At 44.2% G+C, this 25,285-nt stretch overlaps 2 protein-coding genes across 2 annotated transcripts; one reads left to right on the forward strand and one right to left on the reverse strand.

The window, feature by feature from the left end:
* The first annotated feature begins 143 nt into the window (after positions 1–143).
* LOC306775963 (semaphorin-4E) lies at positions 144–17,914 on the forward strand. The gene is made up of 14 exons (XM_079266551.1): positions 144–244; positions 8,536–8,996; positions 9,284–9,426; positions 10,285–10,347; positions 10,811–10,909; positions 11,708–11,807; positions 12,139–12,249; positions 12,430–12,581; positions 12,752–12,924; positions 13,477–13,633; positions 13,747–13,969; positions 14,943–15,058; positions 15,348–15,567; positions 15,668–17,914. Exons 2-14 carry the CDS (start codon positions 8,888–8,890, stop codon positions 16,432–16,434), a joined length of 2,433 nt encoding a protein of 810 aa, XP_079122677.1. The 5' UTR covers positions 144–244; positions 8,536–8,887; the 3' UTR covers positions 16,435–17,914.
* A 1,400-nt stretch (positions 17,915–19,314) lies between these two features.
* Positions 19,315–24,699, reverse strand: scamp4 (secretory carrier membrane protein 4). Its single transcript, XM_079266809.1, has 7 exons — positions 24,613–24,699; positions 24,251–24,277; positions 23,172–23,300; positions 22,888–23,044; positions 22,482–22,583; positions 21,061–21,178; positions 19,315–20,930 (listed from the first exon to the last, which is right to left on the reverse strand). Exons 2-7 carry the CDS (start codon positions 24,255–24,257, stop codon positions 20,742–20,744), a joined length of 702 nt encoding a protein of 233 aa, XP_079122935.1. The 5' UTR covers positions 24,258–24,277; positions 24,613–24,699; the 3' UTR covers positions 19,315–20,741.
* Positions 24,700–25,285: the final 586 nt, after the last annotated feature.

The raw sequence follows: 25,285 nt of genomic DNA on the forward strand, positions 1-25,285 counted from the left end.
TGTTGCGGTTACAACAGATTACCTGCTGTTGTTTTTTTTTGTTTTTTTTTAAAGAAAAGGTGCACTCAAAACGTCACGTGACCAGGCTCTGCCTACCGCTGAGAGCTGCCTGGTATAATCGCTCCCTGCAGGAATTAGATGTTACGTTACAGGTGGAGCGGAGAGCGTCGAGCCGGATCCAGGACGAGAAAAACAGCAGCGGTCTCTACTGTCTCCGATGTGGATCCTTCACAGCCCCTGTACGGTGAGTCTGAAGCGGACTCACGAGCCGCTGTTGTGACTTATTCACTTGTTTGTGCGCAGGTTTGTTTTTTGTTGTTGTTGCTCCCACAGGCTTAATATGGTTTTTTTCCACGGAGCCCGGGGTGGTTGTGGGAATTGGATTGGCAACCTGTGTGGTTGAGAGGATGCACACACTGTAACTTATCTGTCTTATCTAAGATTATAGGATAGATCTAATAATAGCAGGCGAAAGCTAGACTAAGCAGTAGTAGGATATGGGTTTAGGCTGCAAACGCTTCACACCGCAGCGCAGACAGCGTGACGGTGAGCGAAAAACGCTCCAACTTGTTCTGTCGCTGCGAAAGTGTCAAAGCGACGGATATATGTGGTTCAATCCTGTGGGGACATTATTTGGAACCACAAGCCAAACAGGTTTAAAAACAAACGACAAAACCAGGTAGTCTAAAATGCGCAAATATCTCGTAAATAATCCACAAAAGGAAACAGGGGGGGGGGGGGGGGGGGGCAACGTGTTATTTAAGGGTGTGCAGTTTTATGGATGGAGAGAATGAGAGCACGCGATGATACGCATGCGTCTGGCGGAGCGAGGGGAGGATATATACTAAGTGCTGTCAGTGCACTTACTCACTCAGGGGATTGCCCAATCTTAGCTGTCATACTGCAGCTCAGTGGGGTCACGGGGGTCACGGGGCGCACATTGCAACACCACAAATAATAAACTGGAACTCTGAGCTGGAAATGATTCACGTCTCCTTCGTGTTTTACTGTTCGTGCAGATCAGTCATCAGTGCAAAAAATAAAGCTATTTTATTCGGTGTCGAGTTGAACTGACTGGATGTTCTCTGAACTGCTGCTTCATGTTGTTTCACATGTCAACAGTGAACACACACAGGTCGCGTGCCAACGTTTTTCTGCAGGTAAAAAACAGGAAAGTGGCGGCATCACTGACGCACATGTTGAATATATACCAGTGAGTTACTGCTGATGAGACACACACACAAGTCATAAACTGGCTGATGAGCTCATGATGAGATGGACTCCCAAGGTCAGTAAAGTGACTTTCAGAGATTTAATAGGCTTGTCACCATAACGGATTTTGTTGAACCAACGACCGTTTTATGCCACTGATATAACATAATCGCAAAATAACGCAGGTATATCCTTTAAAAAAAGACAACAAACTATTCAGACATTGGAATTCAACTGCCCAAAAAGCTTTGTCAACAAAAAGCGCAAAATCTTATGATGGCAGTGAAAACCCTGCTGTTTACTCGGCATCATGTTGGCTAAAATGTTGGTGTCATTCTTAAGTAAACAAACAGGCATGTAAACACAGCGGACAATATCGAGGTCAGCAAAAATGACCGAGGTCACGTTCATACATCGTACAATAAGTCAATTATGTTGGAAATGATGGAGGTCATCTTCATATCGTACGATAAATCAACAGAGTAATTTTAGTGACAGGCCTAATTTGATCACATGATCCTGGAGAACGACAACAGGAAAAAGCAGTTTAGTTGTTGTGAGTGGCACATTGCATGTTTTTATAGATATTTTTTTAGTATCTGGCGCTTCCATGATCGTCTTGCCATTCTTCTGAATACATAATTCATTGTGCTGACTGAAGCTGGAATGATTTCCCAATAATCAATGATCGGTTCAAGCAAGAAATAGCAAACGTTCTTTTGTTCCAGGTTCTCCAATGTGAGGATTTGCTGATTTTCTGTGCTTCACATCATTATAAAGTGAATATCGTTGTGTTTTGGACCGCTGCTCAGACAAAACGAGACATCGGAAGACATCACCTTGGACATTTGTGACTATTTTCTAACATTTTATAGACCAAACAATTCAGAAAATAATGGAAAACTGAACAAATATTGAAAGAGTTGGCCTGGTATTGACTCTGTAGAGTCACTAAATGAGTTGCTTGGCTTTGATTTTCAGTTCAAACACCGCATTTTGTTTTCTTGGGTGTTCCCGTCTGTCAGTGAACTTGTCACACAACACGTGTCGAGCCGACAGAGATTTTCGAGTGTTCATATTTTCCTTTTGTGCCCCAGCTCCTGCTGAAACTTGCCCGGGTGTGTGTTCCTCTGTCTGTGTGTGCGTGTGTGTGTGCGTGTGTGTGTGTGTGTGTGTGTGTGTGTGCGTGCGTTCAAGCCAGCCTTGTCTCATCCATGACAAAGTCATTTGTCAGAGCAGAGGCAACTATCTCATTGAACAGGTTGTTGCATTTGTAATGTTGTTGTTTGCTCAGTTATCCATCAGGTTAATGATGCGTGCGGTACAACGTGAACAAGCACGCCATGTTTTTGAATATCGTTTTCAGCTAATTACAACTCTCCTGCTCATCAGAACACAAGGTGGCGAGCCGCCGTCATGATGTCAAAGAGAACGGTTTGTTTCAGCCATCTGAGCTTGCAACAATATAACCCGTTGCTGAACTGGAGGGTGTGTGTGTTTTCCAGTGAGTGTTTCACAACAGAGCCTGTGACACAAGGAGTGTCAAAGTTGAGCAGCCTCCCACAACCGGTTTCCTGTTTAGGCCCCTGTGATGGAAGACTGCATCATGGCCGGCTCACCGGCCGGTCAGCCGGCATACTACGTCTGACTGGCTGCAAAACAGGCACCCTGTCAGTCAGCCAGCGACTCAACCAGCATCGAACCCGTAGACCAGTTAGTCAGCCAGTCGGGTAAATCAGTTACAGCCGGAGGAGGAGGCCTCGCCCAAATGAAGCCGGGGCCCACGCAGTCACAGCTGTTTGACTGTTCCCAAGGCTTTTTTTGATTTGTTATGACTCAGGGTGATGATGGCACCAATGTGTCTGCCTGTGCACGCTTCACACGCTGCTGTTTGGAGTTTTGATTTTACTTTGTACGCTGCACCCAAGTCGTGGTGAGAATCCATCGTAGAGCACTGAAGACACGGTGGAGGCTCCCCTGCGCAGGGTATAAATATCCTCGCGCTTCAAGTGGTTGGAGTGCGTAGAGATACGACTGGAAGGCTTCTTCAGCGTATTGTGCTGGTTCATGTGCAGCCTGTTTAACCCACAGTTGACGAGTGAACACAAAAAACACCACCAGTAGCCGCTGTGCTAACCTGTTTAAGGTGGGAGATTAACTTTCACATTGGGATGTAAAGAAACTATTTTAAGTCACTCTCACTGTTTTTTTTAGCAGCTCATCTTCCCCGATGTCGACTGTGCCTTTTGTGGTTCACAGTGGTCTACGTTTTATGCAGATACTGTACTATTTCACTCATGAACAACACCACTTCTTCTGTGATGTGCGTGTGTCACAGGGGGATGTATTGGCCCCGCAGCTTTTACTGCCTGTACATGAATCAGCGTGAACAAAAGACAGAACTGGATTTCACAACGGTCTTTCTCAAGGTACACTTTGCCTCAGAGCACACTTAAGATGTTATCATGAACGTTGGTTAATAAATCGTTCACGTGTAAAACGTAACTGAAGACAAATGTTACACACAATCAGCGGAATTCCACACGCCTTTAATAATGACTTACATGTACAAATAAAGGTGTGCGATTAATGAACAAAAGGGTCATGAACCGCTTTGTGACATGTCATCAAGTCTGCAGCTGCTAAAGCTGCTGCGCCGTTAACAAATGGGTTTTGGCAGTGATGTTGTGAGGCCTTCTATCAGGTAAGGGGTCAAACTGTCCATGGGAGCGTCTTTCCTGATGAATTATAAAGAACAAAGAAGTAGCAAAGGTGGAGGACACAGAGACGTAAATAGTCATAATCTTACACCCAAAGTTACTTGTATCCATGCATTATATTGATTATTGCTCATATGGAAATCTTGAAGCAGCAATAATCAATATTTTTTATGAACAACATTTCAATTTTGGTTTTCTGACCCACAAACAAAACCCAAAACTGCTCGCCAAGGCTTCCACCATATTGACAACATTGACCTCGATCATTTTTGTTGACCTCGATTTCGCCCGTTGTGTTTACATGCGTGCTTGTTTTCATGATGAAGAATGTCACCAACATTTCAGCCAACACAATGCCAGGATAGTCAGGGTTTTGCCTCATTATAAGACTTGTTGTTAACAGAGCCCGAGAGTCCATTTCAACTCCTCACAACTTTCCCAAAGTCACATTCGGAAAAAACAAACAAACACAACGTACCTACACGCAAACACACCGGCGTGATGCCAGCGACCGTGACGCCACCACGCACCCCGAAACTCCGCCCCCAACCCACAAAGTTCCGGGTTGCCAGGTCGCAGCGCCTCACCTCTCATCCCCCTCCACCACCTCAGGCAAACTCAACTCTCCAAAGCAGCAAGAGACGCCGACTCTATCTTCCTCCCTTCCATTTCCACAGCATTCCATCCCACCTTTTGGCCGGATTCACCCGTCCGTCCCTTCACCGTTCCCCTACACCACCCTTCTTCTGCCTATACCCAGGCACCGGGTTGCCAGGTCTTCTTTCCTCTGTCCCCCTTTCTAAGCTGCCCCCCCCCCCCCCCTCTAAGCTGTCAGCACCGGGTTGCCAGGTTCCCTCTCCTCTGTCCCCCTCCCCTATCCTGCTTTTCCTACTACGCATACTCTTCCCTCTATGCAGATTCCTGGCACCGGGTTGCCAGGTCTTCTTTCCTCCGTCCCCCCTCCCCTATCCTGCAAGCAACAACGAATCGCAGAGAGAGAGAAAAAGAAGAGAGGAAAGAAGGAAGAGAGAAGAGAGAGAAAAGAAGAGAGAGAGAAAGAAAGAGAGAGGAAGGAAAGACAGCAAAGTAGAGAAGAAAGAGAGAAAGAAGGAGAGGAAGAGAGAAAAGAAAGGAAGAAGAAAGGGAGAGAAAGAGAAGAGAGAAAAGAAAAAAAAGCTTCCAGCGATGGACCCACACAATTGGCCAACAACGATGCCGCTCCCTCTGCCGTCTTTTGGGGGTTTTCCACGACGGCCGACGTTGCCGTAGACCAGCCTCGGATCTGGCAAGCAGATGCCAAGTCGTTCCCCCCTCATGCTATGAAATCGGACCAATAGCAGCCACAGCATTACGTGGGGCCGCGGATGGCCCAGCAGTCCATCCCTTAAACTCCTGACAACCAGCAGTCGGTTACCCAATCATCAAATGACGCTGCGACACCCGTCCGCCAAGGGCGCGTCCTCGATGCAGCTCACACCTGGGCCACCGCAACGCCATGGCTTTCCTGTTTCCCATTCCAGGAGTTCAGCCCTCCTGCAGACACCCGTCCAACATCGGCTCGGCCATATCCAACGCCGTCTTTAGACCCACAAATCCTCACTCGATCTTTCCGACCAGCGCACAGGCTTATTTTGTGGGTTCTGCAAGGCCCGGGAGCCGCAGTGGATCCTCAGCTAAGCCTCTCCCAAACCGCATCAGGCCAAATCTCCATCAACCATTCCTCACACTCCAAACAACCGACGAAGGCTCGCTCCGGCCAAGGTGGGGGCCTAAGCTAGTGAAATGTCAGAATATTCTTTAGAATTAAACGTTCATCGCTCTTTGACGGGATGTACTTCGCAATTATTTCTGGGACAACATAACGTCGCGACAGGCCAGCTGCTCGCAGTAACCTTAAGTCTACTTAAAGCCTCCTGACGAGCACCAAATAACAGACAGACAAAGTTAGCAACCAGCTGGTGAAGGAAGTGCAGCATTTAGCCATTTGGCCATCGTCAGGTGGCCAAACGCTGACAAAGACTCCAGATGAATGCTGATGCTGTTCTGTGACCGCTGAATGTGTCAACAGGTCGATAAAATGTTCACCACAACACATTCACAGCATAACGCCACGTGTCAACATGTCACATGACTCTGCTTACTGATTGGCTGCAGCTTTTCTCTGGCCACACTTTGCCGCTACAATTTAAACTATGCCCAACGTTTAGTTTAGCCGCCCGCTGCTTTACATAGACATTGCATGGCAGGCTGCTCTGGTGTGTTTCTGGCGTAAGGCGATGAATATGTCAGTGTTCAACATGATGATGATGATTTTTTCAAAGTTAGAAATGTAATGTGAAGAAAAGACTGAAAAAAAATGTCATTTCATTTGAATTAAGTAACTTGACCGACCAAATTTAAGAGTCTTTTTTTATAAGAAGAGCAGCTTTGTGCAACTGGTAAATGGTGAAGTTTTGTCAAAAGAAACCTCAGCTGTGCACACACACACACACACATACTCAGACGCACACACACACGTGCACATGTCAGTGTGTGAGTGTGACCATAGATGAACAAAGGAACAGAGAACAGAGGGACGACTGCTGCGCGCTCTTCTATTGGTGCAGCCGTACCTGCCTGTCTGCACTGTTTGGAAGCATCTGTCAAACTCTGTGGAAAAACAACCTGCAGTCATTTCATTCAGGTGTAGTGCTCAACCTACCCAAACCCCCCCCCCCCCCCCCCCACAGCCTGAGGGGAGAAAACATGCACGACATCGGCGCCCTGACAACAGATGAGCAGTCCTACACATGCAGCAGCTCGCCCCGCTGTGTCAAGTAACAACGAGGTGAGAGCACGCACATTCAAAAACCCGAGGTTGTTCAGGTGCACAAGGGAGTCGACCGCCTGTCTGTCTCTCGAGGACATTTTGGATGCTGTCATTTAAGCTTCTGTCAAACAGTCGAGGAGTCTCTGGTGTGTGTCTCAAGGGACGCAACTCTGTGAAATCTGCTGTATTTTCTCTCTCTCCGCGAGCTAAAAACCCCCAAAACAACACTTGCAAAGCGGCTGTGTGGTGCGGCTGCTTTTTTTTTTGATAAGAGTGTAGTTTTTTTATTTTACCTCGCGAGTCTGCTCTTAAAGTATGCTTTGTGTGTTATTCTGAGAAAAAAAAAAGTGCCTTGATGAATTTTGAATGAGGCTGCGCCGCTCAGTTTGTCAAAACAGAGAAAATTCGCCAAAGAAGTGGAAGGTCTCATACAGTGTGAATCCCAGGGTAGGGATGGAGCTTTGTGGAGCTGTGTATTATTGTGATCTGCATGCATGCCCAAACCTGAACGACCCCCCCCCCCCCTGCCGCGTGGACCCTGCTGAGCCCAGAGGAAGCAGGTTCTTATCAGGGAGGACAGGAAGAGCCAGAGTGGAGGAGGAAGAGAGAGGGGGGGGGGGGGGCAGCATGGCAGAATGTCACTTGACACCAGTTTCCTCTGTGAGCTTTACACCTACGACTTCTCATTGTTGTGACTGCAAGTGGTGCTGCACTCCTCTGATGAAACAACAAGGTGGCGTTTGTCCCTGTTTAGCCTTTCTTGACAAATATACTTCCGACGACAATTTCTATCAGAAGACCTCTGATAGCAAAATTGGGGGAACTTGGACATTTGAAATGTATATTTACCGAGCAGGGAGAGTCAAAATAGAGATACTTTTGAGTTTGAGAATTGTAGGATCCAGTGTTTTTGGCCTGATACTCTGCACCGAATTCAGAATATCTTGGCTGGTTTTGACCGTTCTGGGTTGAATCTGTCTCTAATGAGTAGGGCTGTAACGGTATGCTGGTATCAGGGTGTACCGCGTATTAAAATAAAGGTTCATCGTACCGTGTACATTTGCTTATCTATGGTATTTGTGTGTGTGAGAGTTAAAGGTACAGGCATGAGTAATCCGGCTGCAACTGTATATGGTAATTGTTAATAACAATGATTATTTTAAAAGCTCACAGCTGATGTTTTTCACGTGCTTTAGTGCTGCTAACGTGTAAGCTAACATGCTTTAGTTATTTAATGTAATAGTTACGTGTTTTTTGTTATTCTGTTCTCATTCCTTTAAGGGTCATTGTATAAATATTGTATTGTGTGTGTGTGTGTATAAATATATATATATATTTGTTTCACAGGTAGGAAAAGATGATTGGATTTTGATGTAGGAATACAAAGAAATAGATTTTTTGTATTTATTTTGCATAAATTGTTAAACAGGTGCACAGTATCACTGGGGATTTTTCATTTCATCTCAACTTTAAGAAGCAGGATTTTCTCGCAGTTCTCTAGTGAACGGTCTGAAAGATCTGATGTCTGTTTCTTTCATTCCCGCAACCGGTCCATTTACTGCATATATTTTATTTTTGATGAATATATAAAATAAATAACTGCTGGTAGACACAATCACATTCACACTGCGGTTATTGTCTTTATAATAATCATCCACGAATGATGAAGTGTGCAACAGAAAAAGAGGATTTATTAAGACTTCACAGCCTGGAATTATCTTCAGTCTTAGCATTAAACTCAGTCTTTCCATGTCACTGATCTCTAATGCACAGCTGTTTTCATATCTCTCCTAGAGATGGGCACCATAAAGATGATCTCCAGCATCCCTCACCAGTAGCTGGGCAGCATGGCTCCTGCTCCTCCTTCCAGCGAGGACACCAGTAGCTCATTAGCGCTGCGCTGGAGGCTAACGCCGACATAGAGAGCTCCTCACCACGCAGGACGCCGACTGAGCCGCACCCCACGGGCACCCCACGGGCCTGGTTAAACACACGTATGAGCTGCACCGCAAGGACGACTTGTGCCGGAGCAGCAGCAACATCTGGACTGAGACACTAAACCATGTTCTATCCCTGATTGGGTGCTTTGGCGGCAGAGCTGGACCGTGCAGCTCTTCCACACTTAGTCAAACCCGGACTTTGAGCCATGTTTCTTCTCTGGGCCCTGAGCATCGTCTGTGGATTGATGCTCCGTGTTTCATGCAGTGCACTCAACACTCACTATTGTGTCCCACGAAAGACCGTCCCCTACCAGAGTAAGTAATATGTCATGGGATATTCCTTCTGTTTCTGGAAGATTTACTTCTCTGTTTGGCCAGTAAATTGAATTCATCACAGCTTCATGATGTATGTGATTATTTGAACCGAGCGAATAAGCAGTGTAACTTTAACTTCTTCTGTTTTTCTGCTTGGCTTGGACAAGTTTGTACAATTTCATGAATTTGCCTTTTATTTTCTGCTGTGGGAGCGTTTTCCCGACTGCACAGAGTCACAACAGCTAAAACGTAGATAAGCAATGCAGATGCGCTCCTTTTTTTTTTAGACGAGCTGAAGTTGTTCAAAGAAGAGGGGATCTTCAACTACTCCACCATGTTGATGCGAGATGACCTGGGCGTGCTGCTGCTGGGGGCCCGAGAGGCCGTATACGCTCTGGACATCAACGACGTCTCCGTCAGAAAGGCTGCGGTAAGAACACGTGAAGGGATCCGTCCAAAAAGACATGCTTTAATGTTCAGAAAACGCAGTATTTTTCTCAAATGATGTGTCTGAATACACCTGTATTGTACCTCTCAAAGAAGCCCAGTCTGTTCTGGTCGGCTTTTGAGAAAAATACAGCGCACCTTTGCAAAGGTAGTTCTCAAACTGTGGGCGGAGATACTCAGATGGGCGTCGGTTTATTATAATGAGCCTGCACGTGACATAGGAAGGCGAGCAAAATCTAATTTTGGCTTTTTGAATCACATGATTTCTGATCTTGGCAGCCCAGAAAAAAATGACTCGGCCGTCTCAGTTCACAATTTAAAGGTCGGTAGGCACTCCAGATACCCAAATGTATGTGCACAAGCACTGAAAGAAGTGAGTTTTTCATGATATGTCCCCTTTAAAATGAAGTAATGTCTATTTGTGACCCTACATCAGAGGTAATTTGGTGGTGTAGATGTAAATTATGAGTTTAAGATTTGTCCCTCTTTCACTATTTTAAGAGACTATACCTTGGCTCATCGAAACACGGCAGATTGCGTAATGAACTGCTGTCAAACCAGCTGCCAGTTCAACACTGTTTTCTGTTCGGCCCGTGCACATTTGCATGAGGGATTTGAATGAATAATGGTCTCGTTGGACTCCACACGGTGGTCTGTGGGTTCATAATTGTAGCTGCGCAGCTAACAGTCACAACGGAAGAGGGACTGGTGTCCCAGCCGGCAGACAAACAGTGAAATGTGTGAGAGCAAGCGGGTCACAGCTCCACTGCCGACGGGCTTCGAGTTGCGACACCGTTCCTACGTGCTTTGACAAGAACACCTGTCCCCTCTGTTGATGCAGGTGTATTGGCGAGTCACCGAGGAGAAACAGAGGGAGTGCACGTACAAAGGAAAACATGCTGAGGTTTGTGAAACGCCTTTCAAAACAGAGCTCGCAAACGCAAACTTTTGACTTCTGGGGTAAGGACACAGCCTTAAAGGATGGCTGCTGAGTGAAAGCAGTTCACCCGCCTATGAAGTTTATCTCTGTGCATCTGTAAATAATTTATATGGGAGTCTTTTTTTATTTATTCTTCCTTTTCAAGTCTACACAGAGCTCTCTTTGAAGCTCTTTGCTTCCAGCTCTGTACCTAATGTCCAAATAAAGGCACAAGAGGGAAATGCATGTACACAGCGTTGACCTTCTGGTCACCAGCTCAACCCCAGGCAGCGTGTGTGCGTGTGTGTGTGTGTGCGTGTGCGTGTGTGTGTGCGTGTGTGTGTGCGTGTGCGTGTGTGTGTGTGTGTGTGTGTGTGTGTGTGTGTGTTTTGCGGCTGAACTAACAGAGCTCTGGCCTTGGCATTCCCTCTGCTGGATCTCGTTGCAGGTGGAATGCCGTAACTACATTCGAACCCTCCACCGAGTGAACGACACGACTATGTATGTGTGCGGCACAAACGCTTTCAGCCCCACCTGTGATTATATGGTAAGTAAACTTTAGTAAGTGGAGATTATATGGGGAGTTGGTTCAGATGTGGTTTCTGTTGACACGGACCTCTGTTTATTATGAGGGGGTCATGGTTTGAGTCATTCCAATTATCTGCAAACCCTTTTCCTTTTATTTTGATTATAAACCCGTCATTGGCTTCAGTGCTCCTGACTTAAAGGGACAGCGTGGATGTTTTGAAGTGGGGTTGTATGAGGTACTTATCCATAGTCGGTGTACTACCCACAGTAGATGGCGGTCGGCACGGCCTGAGTTTGAAGAAACAGACAGGAACACCAGAGCAAAGTAATGTACTGCTGTGGACGTAGCCAACAGATAAACGTATATCTATATCAGTTTAAATGTACGCTATGTTGAGAATATTTTCACTGCTTTACCTCGCCGTCAGACAGCCGAGGAACTGAAGCTGTTATCTGCAGTATACGCTCTTCAAATCCACCAGACTCCATTGACAAAAACAGTAATTTGACCTCTCAGAGGAATGAGCCTCTGAAAGGTATCACCAAGGAGAATGAAATGGTTCCCATGTGCAGAACCACAACAACAGCTAACTTTTACATATATATATATATTATCTTCATCATGTTTTATCTTTTGGAGAATGGTGAGTAATAATGTTAATACACGCTGTAGTTGTGGGCTGTAGTTGTAGTTAATGGGCTAAAACAGGCTGGTAGACTCAGTACTGTGTCTGAATAAAACTGGCACCCTTTTCTTTCTTTTCTCTCTCTTAAAAACAAGTTTTTCTGTCCTCTCTCCCCCCTTCGTTTCCGACAGACGTTTGTTCATGGACAGCTGAGGCTGGAGGGAAAGCAGGAGGAGGGGAAGGGGAAGTGTCCTTTTGATCCCTTCCAGAGATACTCCTCCCTCATGGTCGGTGAGTGTCTGAGTCGGGTTTGCTGCAAACGGGAACAAAGCACAGAAAATTGCTGAGCGTTCAAAGTGCACCAACAGAGAATATCGCCGTGTGATAACTGTGTGCAGAATTTTACTAGACACACAAGGCCTGAGCGCCAAATGTATTGGCACATGTTACAAATGGCACCCTCATAACGCTACCTGCTCACTCAACGTACGCACTAGTTAGTCAGACAAAGACGGTTGGATCAGTCCATTAGTCGGCATATCAATTAGATATTGGTCCCCCTTTGATATGAATAATGTATTTCCAGGAATCTTTCCCCTCACCTCTTCTTCCTGTCTGGCAGGAAATGACCTGTATTCTGCTACATCCATCAACTTCTTGGGCTCTGAGCCGGTGGTTCTGCGCAGCTCCGACTTGGCTCTCCGCACAGAGTTTAAGAGCTCCTGGCTCAGTGGTGAGTTCCTCCCCTGCAAAAAAAAGAAGAAGAAGAAAACTTTATATAATGGTGTGCAAAGTTAAGAGGGAATCTACTGCAGCAACACTATTCATGCATGAGACAGTGGTTTTTAGATATCTAGACTTTTCTGCATCTGTCCTAAATGTTAATCGCCTTTTTTTTTTAACTTGATTTCAGAGCCAAACTTTGTCTACATGGACTTTGTGGGTGAGAGTTTTGATAGTCCTGATGGTGATGATGACAAGGTGTACATGTTCTTCAGTGAGAATGCCATGGAGTACGACTTCTACAGCAAAGTTGCAGTGTCTCGAGTGGCCCGTGTCTGCAAGGTATGATTACGTACATACTGTGTAAAAGCTTTTCCAGAGACGTGAAGAGAGAGTAGGTCTAATAGCATCCCTGTGTGAGAATGTGCAGTGATGTGTTTGGCCTCACGCTCTTTGTCTGACACACTGGTCTGGTTGTTGTGTTTAAGAGGAGTATCTGTCTCTGTGTTTAGGGGGATATGGGCGGCCAGCGGACACTGCAGAGGAAATGGACGACGTTCCTGAAAGCTCGTCTGGATTGTTCCCTCCCTGAACCCAGCCTGCCCCCCATTGTCCAGGATGTCTTCCTGCTGAAGGACGAGGACTGGAGGGAGAGCGTCTTCTACGCCGTCTTCACTCCGCAGTCGTACGTGCTTAAATTCAACTCCTGTAGTTTTATGTCTTAGGATGGGTGTCGAGCTCTGGCAAGGTAGGAGTCAATGTGGAAGATTTAATATGGTGTCTATATTTACAAAATGACTGGGCAAAAAACAAAAACTTTAAAGAAGATTGTCCTTTTGTTTCATTCATTATGTCAACATATGCCACTTAGCAGTTAATATATATCATATATAATTTTTTCCATTAGGATTTTAATTTTGTCCTACATTAGTTTTTTACCGATGGATAGTCACAAATATGTATCTAAAAATGAAATAGATAAATATATATATCAATAAATATATATATATATATATATCAATAAATATATATATATATATATATCAATTAATATCACTATATCTATATGAACTGTATATATAAAGGCTAAAAACACAAGAACATGCAGTCTAAATAAACAGCAGGCACAAATAAAAAAGAAATGAACAGATAAAATGTAAAAGATATTCTCCAGTCACTCGATTATATAGTGTTTGGCAGTTTGCTTGACTAAATGTGTTTGTTTTGGTGTTTCCAGGAGCTTGTCCCAGGTTTCTGCAGTATGTGCATTTAGAGTGTCTGACATTCGAAACATTTTCAACGAGGGCAAGTTTAAGACACCTGTCGCTGTGGAGACGTCCCACGTGAAGTGGGTGATGTACACCGGAGAGGTGCCAGTCCCCAGACCAGGAGCGGTGAGTCGACAGACTTTGTTGCAGCCAGAAGTGATTCTGGACATCAAAGCGTTCAAAGCGTTTCATATGAAAAGTAACCCACACAATTCTGAACTGAGGTTTTGCAATTTCAGTGCATCAATAACGTGGCACGTAACATGGGGATGAATCGCTCTCTGGACCTTCCTGACAAAACCCTCCAGTTCATCAGGGACCGGCCCCTCATGGACGATGCTGTTCACCCGCTGACAGGAGGCCCGCTGCTGGTCAAGAGGGGCGCTTTGCTGACTCGGGTTGTAGTGGACAGCGTGTTGGCGCTGGACGGGCAGAGATATGCAGTCATGTTCATTGGCACTGGTAAACTAAACTATGGGACATCTCTTAAAGAAATAGGTTTTACAAAGATGAAAGTAGACCTGAACTGATTTTGGGGCGATTAGTTTTCTGTATGACTATTCTGGTTAATTAAACTTAAAAGCCCCTGAAATTCTTGGTTTTAAGTATTTCTCCATAATGTAAAATGTTCAGTCAAATAAAAAAAAAGTAGTTTTATATTAAAGGAATACTTCACTGCCAAAATGACCAATTGTAGATCAATTTCTCACCCAGTGTTACCTGGAATTCATGATGACAACTTTTTCATCATTTTCACATACCTCACTCGGTGGACAAAAACGGTGAAAAGTCTTGATGAGTTAACAACAGCAACACTTGAATAAAACATTTTACAAACTCTCACACAGCTCGTGCAGTATAATCTAAGTCTCAATTATCCAGTAGTGTGCTCACTACCTCCCCAAACGCATCATCATCACTAAAACCTTAAAATTATTTTCATTCATCAAGACTTTTCTCTGTTTTGGGGTTCTCCGTTCACTGTGAAGGCATGCGAGAAAAACAAAGTGTGCTTGAAGAATATAAGGTGACAGATGGGGAGTAATTGATATACAAATGGTCATTTTGTGGGTGAAGTATGTCTTATACAGTTTAACACTCAAAAACTCATCTGTTTCACTGTGTGGCCTACAATCCCTACAACTGTTTTTGTTTATTCAAATGTTGCGAAACTCAGATCGGTGCACAGTCAGTAGTGACATCATCTTTCTCCAACTTCAAACCAGGCACAAAAGGCAAAAACACCAAACACAGAAGATGTTTGTGTTTCCACGTAGGAATCTATTGGTGATAGTCAGAATCAAACACCTTCAGCTGTAAGCTTTTAAAGCCATCAGTACCTCTTCAGACACACATTCTGTATAAGTAGTGAGAGTCACTACGATGTGCTTATGACATGGGTATTCGATGGCCATTTGTTTTTGTGTCCTGATAGAAAACGGTTACATTCAGAAGGCTGTCAACTACGCAGGAGAGATGTTCATCATTGAGGAAATTCAGCTGTATGAAAGCCCCGTGCCGATTAGCATCCTGCGCCTCTCGTCTGGCAAGGTAACTCCTAATAAGTTTAACACACTGTGGCAAATATGGTTCGTTAGCTCACCGTCATCATGGTTTATTATCATTTACCGGTGTTGGACAATAAGCTTCTGTCAGACTTTATATCTTAATTTAAATATCCTCTCACTCAATTGCGTCTAACAGGCAGTAGAGAGGCTTCAGTTGAAATGAAGATGAAATGCTTTTGGGTTAATTTGTGTGTGTGTGTGCGTGTGTGTGTGTGTGTGTGTGCGTTTGTGTGTGTGTGTGTGTGTGCGTGTGTGTGTGTATGTGCCAATAGGGCCAACTGTATGCAGGTTCAGCGTTTGGTGTTATCCAGATGCCGGTCAGTAACTGCAGCCGCTACGCCTCCTGTGTGGACTGCATCCTGGCCAGGGATCCTTACTGTGTCTGGGACTTCACCACCCAGCAGTGCTCCTCAGTCCACAGCTCGTCATCCTCCTCAAGCACTGCAATACAGAGTCTGAAGGAGGGAGACGTCACGCAATGTCCCCAGCCAGGTACGTGGACTTGTTTTGCATGCATTGCGGGCAATACTTTTCGTATGAATCTTATCCATCGGCGTGCGGTGAGACCAACTTAATGTGTGTGTATTTATAGATCTAGTCGCAGCTGTGGACTTTACCCTCGTTCCAGAGAACAACATCCAGCTGCCTTGCCAGCTCCACTCCAACTTGGCACAGGTCCTGTGGCGATTCTCTGACCAAACACTTCACTCCAGCAACAAATACTACATCTACAGCGGTGGGCTCCTCATCCTGGGCGCGTCTGAGTCGGACACCGGCCTCTACGCGTGTGACTCGGTGGAGCTGATCAACGGGAGGGCGTACAACCGGACTGTGGCGGTTTATCGATTACAGCTCGACTCCGGCGCAGGAGCGGCAGGCGGCAGGACTCATGGCAACGAGGTGACAAATTCCTCAAACTCTACTCACAGTCTGAACACAGCCGCACTGGGGCCGGCGCCAAACCCGGACACCGAGGACCCGCTGTCCCCCGAGAACCAAAGCGGCACGCACAGGGTGACCCGTTTGGAGGTGGCCGTGGCTCTGCTGTCGCTGCTTTGTCTCTCCCTGATGGCCGTCATATTGTGGATCTGGAGTCAGGGACGTTCAAAGGAGTGCTTCAAGTTTGCAAAGCGCACCGGTGAAAGCGAGGGGCAGAGGCAGTCGGCGGAATACTCGCACACCCAGAACAGGACTTCAGAGATAAAGCTCCTGGGACCCGAGCCTGGAAGACCTTGCAGTGCCAACAATAATCACTCTGCTGTTGACTTCAAAGGGAACGGGGAGCACCACTTCACACCTATGGCCAACGTTTCAAGTCTGGACGGTCTGGGATATATAAATGATGAGTCAGAGATTTGACTCTGCTGAGGTATAGAACTCAATCAAAGGCCAACAACAGTGCACCAATTACCTCCCTATAGGTGTGCTACTGTGGAGGAAAGGTTGTCACATTATAAATTCTTTTGATTGGTGTCCTGTTCCTCTTTGCCAATTTCCTCCACTGTCTGTCATTTCTGTACGCGGACGAGGCAGCTCACGTTCACTGCAAAGACTTCTCTGGTGGAACTTTCACTCCAGGAAACAGTTGAAGACATTTTTTAATATATATATATTTTTATGTATTGTGATAAATTGTGAATACACACTGTAATATATTGTGTACAGGCAAGAGCGTTTTTATTTTCAACTGTTATTTATTTGTCGCAGTGGCGTTTTTCTTTCAGCAATCATAATACGTGTGATCTCAGTCTTAGTCAGCAACAATGAACAAGGGGCAAACACTTTGACCTCTTGTCTCCAGGCAGATTTAATTTCATAAACTGTTTGTTCAGTCAGAGAGCATACTGTCCAGTCTGTTGTGTTAATGATTGATCAATGGCTTGTACTTCTTATTTCCTGGGTAGCAGTACAAATACAATAGACTACAGACTTACTGCTGTGATTAAAGGCACAGTGTGTACGATTTGGTGGCATCTAGTGTTGCAGACAGGCAGCAACCTCTGGATCTGAAAAATGCATTGAACTTGCATTCTTTCTCGTGGCCATCAGGGGGCGATTGTAAAGAAGTCTATGAGAAAATGACTCTTCTCATTTAATGTATCACGTCAGTAAACACTGTAAAGTTTATCGTCTCAATTGCTAGTTTCAAGTCTTGTTCAGTACAGCATGATGTTCATTTAGTAAATTATGGTCCATTTAGAATAAAATAGACCATAAAGCAGGGTATGCTTTAGGGCGGGGCAACCTTGTGATTGACAGGTCGCTGCCGTTACCAGAGCCGTACACGCATCTCCTCGTCACTCCGTTGGAGTCCAAATATGGTCACTTCTGTTCACTGGTTGCAAAAAAAACAATATCGCGACAGCCGAAATGCCGAACTCGAGGATTCAAAACGTCAGTCCACAAATCAATGGGTGACATCACAAAGAACGTCCTCTTCTTATATACAGTCTCTGGTTGCAGATTGCAACCAACTGAATACCGCTCCGCTCACTCCGCTTCCACGACTGTAGTAATGTGAGCCGCCGAGTGCAAAGTAACGCCGTTCACCTGGCTCAGAGGCCTTAACATAATAATAATATTATTTTCCATTTCTGCCAATGGAGCCCCCTAAATGCTACGCACTGTGCCTCTAGGTGATTTAAAGTGAACTTCATTACTCTGTCTTCCATCACAAACACATAAGATTATTTCACTGCAGTAAATGTTGTATCATCATTGAGAGTGAACCAGCGTATCATTGGGAAGCAGAAGTGTGGGCTTCAGTGAATCGGTGCATGTGAGACAAAGCACGGACACGAATTTTGTTGCTTTTTTGTGTACAATATTTGGGAAAATGCAACCCTTTTTAATAATAATAAACTTCGTTGGGAGTTTCATGTGTGTAGCTATCAGTAGTGATTACCTTCTCTCTCTCAGTTCAACCGCTTGTCTTGATGTTTTCCAACAGATACTCCTGTGGGTTGTGTTGCGGGATGATGACAACAAAAACACAAACACGCCGACTCCACTGTTTCCTCAGACCTCAGTTTGTTTTTGTTGAAAAAAAAGTCTTAGACCAAACAAAACTACAGGAATGTAGCTCAGTATCTGCTCTGTGTTTTTCACACTCTGTCATTAACAGCAGCGCTCAGAGCCGCCTTATACTTCACCTCAAGCAAGTACTGTAGATATAAGAAAGGGTCGAAGTGAGCCTCTGCTCAATTATTCAGCATGAAGAAGTTGTCATGAACAGAATTCATTCAATTATATTGATCTCACAAGGCAATACATTCATATATTGCCAATGCACTTGCTCAGTGTTGGGAACTAAAGGAGCGTGTTTGGGTTATCAGCATTTAAGAAACTGAATTCTTGACATCAATAGAATTATTAATGTATGTAACAATTATTAATGATTATTAATAACAACGGGGCACCACCCTGCGAACGATAAAACTAAGTCTCATAATTAGTAGTCACTCATAATGTCAATAGTCTGCGTATGACTACACATTCAGTGACAGTGAAGGGTTAAATTCGAGCACAGAGCTACTACATACAGTTTCATTACACACATATGCACAAGTAATCACAGACGACTGCTCCTTAAAGTACAACAGAGTTTATTAAATCAAAATAGTAAATGATCAAATCAATTAATATTGCAACCAACAAACGCTGTCGTACAATTTTATATGCCTAATACCTAAAGTCAAATGGATAAAATGGAGGAGGATGTATGTATGTAAGTATGTGTGTGTGTGTGTGTGTGAGGATGTATGTATGCAAGTATGTGTGTGTGTGTGTGTGAGGATGTATGTATGCAGCTTATGTATACCGGCAGCTTATGCAGTGATAAGCCACGACTCTTAGCTCACTCACAGAGTCGAGTTAATGAAGAGAGAAATGCCACACGAAGTGGAATAAAATGAATGAACATAATTCCCAAATGAAACAGATCTTTACCGCTGCGGTGAGATGAGCGTCGTGCTCCGTTATCACATCTCTCAAGTGATAATACACAACTCTAAATCTACCAGCAGCGACTGATCTAATGCAGACAGTTACAGCAGTTCAATACACAAATACAGCGGAGGTGTTGCGTAACAAATACTATTAGTTTCATCCTGTGGTTTTGGACATACTTAGCGATCTCACATATTGTTTCAGCGTGAAACTAGACATGCTCAAGCTATAAAATCCTTGAGTGGATAATATATAACAGTGTTTGAGTAATAAATAGTCAAACTCAGACAATGTGGGAATAAGAGTATTTATTGAAATGGTGCAATATTTACAGGTTACTTTAACATCTCCATTTTCAAAACACTAATCTTGGCAGTTGGCCATGAAGGACACTTTATCAAGAAAAGAAAAACAAGTCAAACGATGAGGCTGCAGGCACCTTTTACTTCCAGTTAGTTCTTAAACTACTTTTTGTGTCATTGAGCCAAAATAAAAGTAGCTGAACTTCTTGATTATCTTCATACGAAGCCACAGTCACCGGGTTTAATCTTCACCGGTGTTTGTTAGAATGACAGTGAATCAGCCCAGAAGTACCAGACTCTATTTAAACACACTGCGACTACGATTACATGCAAGATTTCATTTCACCGCTTTTCAGTCTGTTTGTATCGATTACATGAGGTCAGTTCATTGAAAATAAGAGAATCCTGTTCAGTCCAACGCCCATGATCGGCCGCATGCAACAAGCACGCTGCAGTCACCCAGACACAAAAATTCAGTGTATCTGGAAAGGAAAGTGAAAGTGACTGGAACGTTGATAACAGCAGATAAGGCTCTGTCACTGCAGGGCGCTAAACCACTAAGAGCAAACAGTGCAGCTTTGCAAATGCAGAAACTGAGAACACAACATCTACTTTTGGGTGTGACCTTTTTTTTTCACAGCATGAAAATAATGGAAAAAATGTGTTTTGGCAAATCAGTGAGAAATCACAGGGGAGGATTACGCACCAACAACAGCTTTTGAAATGTTTCCAATCGTTGAGTCACTGAAGCACAAGTCCAGTTCAACAACAACAACTAAATGCAGCGCTCGTTAAGGCGAAAGTCAAGCAAGATACTTTTAACATACAAAATCATCTGCACGCAATTTTAAGGGGCATTTCAAGAGATCACAGCCAAAGCAGGCGAGCACGGAGAATTCAAGCACAGCGTATCAAAAGTAAACTGAACTCCTGACAGAATAATACACAGAAAATAACCAAGAATAAAAATCGTGCAGTTCTCAGACGTGCTCTTGTTACAAAAGGGAAAGAAAAGAAAAAAAACTCCGTTGTTTGGCACATTTCATAAAACTATCATAAAGATCCATAAGGCACACATCTTTCTTATACCGCTATCCTTAACAGTTCGCACTATTTTTGATATTCCAATTGTATAATTGCAAGACTTTTGAGCATAAAAGTGTCTCTGATTCAGTTAAATAAACTAGATGTAAACAAAAGTTGAAATGGAATGGCATCATCAGAAGATATGACAAAACTCTTTGATAAAACATTATTTTATAGCAATCCTATCTTCTCATTCAAAAAATTATAATATATATATGCCTATGCATTTCGTCATGTACGGGTGAGACGATATGGTGCTCTGAGGTGCGTTGCTGTGCACCAACAGAGGCGACCGGCTGTCTGTCTCCACCTAGAGGCGACTCTCAGCTATCACCAGTGACTGTTGTCGGGATAGCTGGGCACCGCGGCCGGGTACTGGGGCAAGCTGGGGCCTTGGGCCGTCTGAGCCACAGTGCTAAACCCCGCTTGGCTCACCGGTGCGCTCTTCCACAACCCGGTGCTCCACTCTTCCTGAGCGCGCTTCATGCTGCCGCCGCCGCCGCGGTACATGCTGTGCACCTGCCACAAGAAAAGAAAGAGAGGGGGGGAGTTCATGTGTGTTTGGGACAGTTTTCAAGCGTCTGTGGGACAAACCCCGGCCCTCAAAAAACAAAATGCAAGTGTGTTTTCAGCGTATGCGTTCACTCACCTTAATGAGAACCAGTGCCATTAAAACGGTGACCACAGTGAAGAGCAGGGTTGTGATAAGCATCACTATAGCGGCGCCCACATTATGGCTGAAAAAGATCACTGTCGCAATCCAGCCGCTTCGATGTGTTGGTGAGAGTGAGATGGAGTAGCACGGGTTAGTGTATCACACAGTATGCAATTAGAAAAGTGGATTTAATACAAATACCCAAGGCTACTAATGAGCCATTCAAGGGATAGTATGGGTGTTTTGAACTGGGGTTGTATGAGGTTCTCGTCCATAGTCAGTGTATTACTCTACAGTAGATGATGTCAGCACAGCCCCGGTTTAGAGATGCAGACAGGAGTAACAGCCATGTACTGCTGTGGACGAGGGCAGCAGATAGACGTGTTTTAGACACCTAAAAACATCACTTTACGCTTTATTTAGGGTATTTTCACTGCCTCACCGCGCCGTCAGACAGCTCTTTGCGATGAGGAACTGAAGCTGTTATCTAAACTCTCTTTAAAACCACGAGATTCCTTTGACAAAAACAGTAATTTTACCTCTCAGAACACAGGAGTCGCCGGTCTACCGCTGCCCGGATTATTTAGTTTGTTGATGTAATTGTGTGACTTTGGTGTTTTAAAGGCTTATTTCGGACTCACCAAAGTCACACAAACAAACAAACAAACTGATCGAGGCAGCGGTAGACCAGCAACTCCTGCGTTCTGCGAGGTAAAATTACTGGTTTTGTCATGGGAGTCTTGTAGCTTTAAAGAGAGCAAAGACGGATATAACGGCTTCAGTTCCCTGTCGGAAAAGACGGTCTGACTGCTAAGTTAAGGCAGAGAAAGTATTCTGAATATAGTGTACACTAAAACTGATATTGTTTATAGGTGGGCCTTTCTTCAATATGTTTTGCTGCTGCCCCGTTCACAGCAGAACACTGCTTTGCTCTTGTGCGCCTATCTGTTTTTACAAACTGTAAAACAGTGACTATGGATAAGTAACTCATACAACCTCACTTAAAGAAATTCAAACTATCCCTCGAAGCAGTGAGGAAACACATATGCGGTGGCAAACAGCGTTCTGGTGATCAGTGTAAAACTGACTAATATTGGAAGTCAATGGACGTAGCATAACAAAAGAATACCTCACTTAAGGTTACGGATGAAACCTTTCCTCCCCTATTTACGTTTAATATCAAGAGGCTGATGGGCAATTCATAGAACCAAAACTGTAAAAAGCTGCAGATTCTAAATACGACTCCCCAATTAATCGTGTGTGAAATACAAGCGTCTGATGGAAAATTAATTTTCCAGCTGCCTTGATCATTTGACAAAAGCCCTCGTGACTCACTCGCTGGTACAAAAACAACACCAAACAAACTGGCAGGCAACATGCGCACAGCCCTCCAAAGCTGGTTTGGTTCAACTCACCTTGTTCCCCAGCCAGGTATGCCGACAGTCTGGATGAGGGCCAAGACACACTGGAGGAAGAAGATGAAGAAGAAGGCCATGAAGTTGAACGAGCTATCGGCCCTGTGAACAAAAGAGAAGACCAAAGGGATGATACGGTGGAACACGAGGCTCTATTTATGCTGCTGCTTCCTCCTACTAGCTGTCAACATGTGGGTCTTTTTAATATCACATAAAGTGTGAAAAGTACAATTAAAAAATCTGTAGTATGTTTGGGATTCTGCCTGTGTGTGTGTGTGTGTGTGTGTTTTACATGTGACACCTCCTTCTTGTGTGTGTGATGTGATATTTTAACCTGTGAAGTACCCAGAGGCTCTTTTTTGGGCAGGGTGCCCTTTAAATATGACATTTTTAGAGGGTGACTAACCTGAAGGCTTTGTAAAGTGGTCGAAACCAACAGGTGTAACTGCACGGGCTGAAGAGGATGAGCCAGAGGAGGGAAAAGCCGAAGTTCGTGGCATTTCCACCCCCAGCCCACCAAGCGATACATGAGATCACGTTTAAACACAGCGTGCCCGAATACACTGCGGGGGAAGAGAGGACCGTGGAGACGTGGAGAAAAGAGAAAAAGAGAATAAGGGTCGTGATGCATGTTCGTCTTCAGAAAAAACGACAAACACAAAGTTAGGAAATGTATGTGACAACACGCACTCATCCATAGTGTGTAGATTCTGCGCAACAACGGCTGGTGGGGTTCAGGAATTTCCTCTTCAATGTTGTGGTAGAAGCACGGCTTTATTCTCATGAACTGAGGGATGGGAGGAAAGTTATTCACCCGATCTGGAACAGAAGAAAGCTCTCATTACGACGCTACCGTCTCAATATTATATGTGTGTATTTGAGGGCAGAAGAGAGGAATGGGAGAGAGAGAGAGAGATAGAGATAGAGATAGATAGATAGATAGATCAGGTTCCTTTTATTTGTACCCGTAGGTAGACTTGGTTTGCAAATGAGAGAGAGGCATCCATCTCGACAGACATTACAAACAGCACAGACAACAAGACAAACATGATGAAACTACAAATTCCCTGTGCAAAGGGTGGGAGTCGTCCTTTAAAATGGAGCCGGTGATCCGTTGCAACTGTCTGGTGTACAAGGACTCTAGGCCAAGCTGTGACTCCCCAATCAGCCTGCTAGACCATTTCACAATTTGATACAGAGAGTTCCTGTTCTTTAAAGAGAGGTTTCCAAACCATGACACCAAAGAACAGGACAAAATGGATTCAATAAAAGCACGATAAAATAAGGTCATCATGGTTTTGTCAATGTGAAAATAGGAGTTTCCTCAAACAAAACAAACATTGGCGCCCCTTTTTGCACACAGCTACAGTTTGCTTCAAAGTTCAGTTTGGATAGATGCATAAATGGATAGATAGGTAAATGGATAGATGCATAAATGGATAGATAGGTAAATGGATAGATGCATAAATGGATAGATAGGTAAATGGATAGATGCATAAATGGATAGATAGGTAAATGGATAGATGCATAAATGGATAGATAGGTAAATGGATAGATGCATAAATGGATAGATAGGTAAATGGATAGATGCATAAATGGATAGATAGGTAAATGGATAGATGCATAAATGGATAGATAGGTAAATGGATAGATGCATAAATGGATAGATAGTTAAATGGATAGATGCATAAATGGATAGATAGGTAAATGGATAGATAGATAAATAGGTAGATAGATAAATAGATAGAAAAACGTTTAAAGTCACAAACCTCCCATCTTGCAATTCCAATTATTTCCTAGATCGTAGAAAAATACAGAAATAATCTGTTAACACAATGAATTTACCGTTACATGCCACTGCTAACCATCAACCAGTTAAAGTACTGGCTACACATTCCAACTTTCGTCTAATTGTTCACCAAAGCTAAAACAAACATGAAACTATCCAGCTTTCTTTCTAACTAACTGTTATACCTGTGTGAAGTTGACATGTGTTCACATTGACTGCAGTGATATTATACAGTAGATAGTTAAAGCACGCTGTTGAGTAACTCAGTAACGTTAACGTTCGTCCAATGTATTTACGCCTAACAAACCAAAGTGACACTTAATACAGATATGTCAACATTACCGGAATATAGCGTGTATCTCTTCACGTTACCGACGACAACTGCAGAGGTCCGGAAATCATTCAGGATGCGCTTCTTTTTTTTCTTTTTTTCCCAGAGCCCCTTCAACTCACTGCGGCTGCGCCACATCGTAGCGTTTGTAGTTCTGGACTTGCTTACAGTCAACGCGCTCCGGGGCCTAAAGAACTACAAGTCCCAGGATTCACGTGAGCGGTATATGGGAAACGCGTGACTCCAACATGACACCCGATCCAAAAGGATGCCACCCATGCAGCGATAAGAATCTGTAAACAGTTTAGGACCTTTAGGGCAGAGGGTAGGCCTTTATCGCCTCGGAGCAGATTAGCGGAACACTTGCTGCCGTTATTGATCAACAGTTGACAACTTTATTAACATTGTGGGTGGTGACAGTGAGTGCCAAAGTATGTTTTAGACTAAATATAAAAAGACAGTATGAGAATGAATCATCTACAAAAGTGTCGATGATATTATGTGCAATACCTAATTCATGATATTGTTGAGTAAACAGTAATCCAGAGAGGGACAGTCTCAGTGGACTATCTTCTTTCATGTTGCTATAAACAACATGGCTACCCACAGTTCTGAAAGCCAATATCCGCGGCCAATCATAAAGCCCCAAACATCATAAAGAAGGCGGTGCTCTGTGAGACACAG

Source organism: Melanostigma gelatinosum (assembly GCF_949748355.1).
Source record: "Melanostigma gelatinosum genome assembly, chromosome: 4".
Lineage (NCBI taxonomy): Eukaryota > Metazoa > Chordata > Actinopteri > Perciformes > Zoarcidae > Melanostigma > Melanostigma gelatinosum.

What these genes read in the sequence shown, in the direction of transcription:
- LOC306775963 (XM_079266551.1), top strand. Translation starts at nt 8,888, where the DNA reads ATGTTTCTTCTCTGGGCCCTGAGCATCGTCTGTGGATTGATGCTCCGT. An exon ending in GCCGTCTTCACTCCGCAGTC is followed by an intron (nt 12,925 to 13,476) that starts GTACGTGCTTAA and finishes TGGTGTTTCCAG; the next exon opens with GAGCTTGTCCCAGGTTTCTG. An exon ending in TGCGCCTCTCGTCTGGCAAG is followed by an intron (nt 15,059 to 15,347) that starts GTAACTCCTAAT and finishes ATGTGCCAATAG; the next exon opens with GGCCAACTGTATGCAGGTTC.
- scamp4 (XM_079266809.1), bottom strand. An exon ending in AATCTACACACTATGGATGA is followed by an intron (nt 23,045 to 23,171) that starts GTGCGTGTTGTC and finishes CTTCCCCCGCAG; the next exon opens with TGTATTCGGGCACGCTGTGT. An exon ending in ATACCTGGCTGGGGAACAAG is followed by an intron (nt 21,179 to 22,481) that starts GTGAGTTGAACC and finishes AACACATCGAAG; the next exon opens with CGGCTGGATTGCGACAGTGA.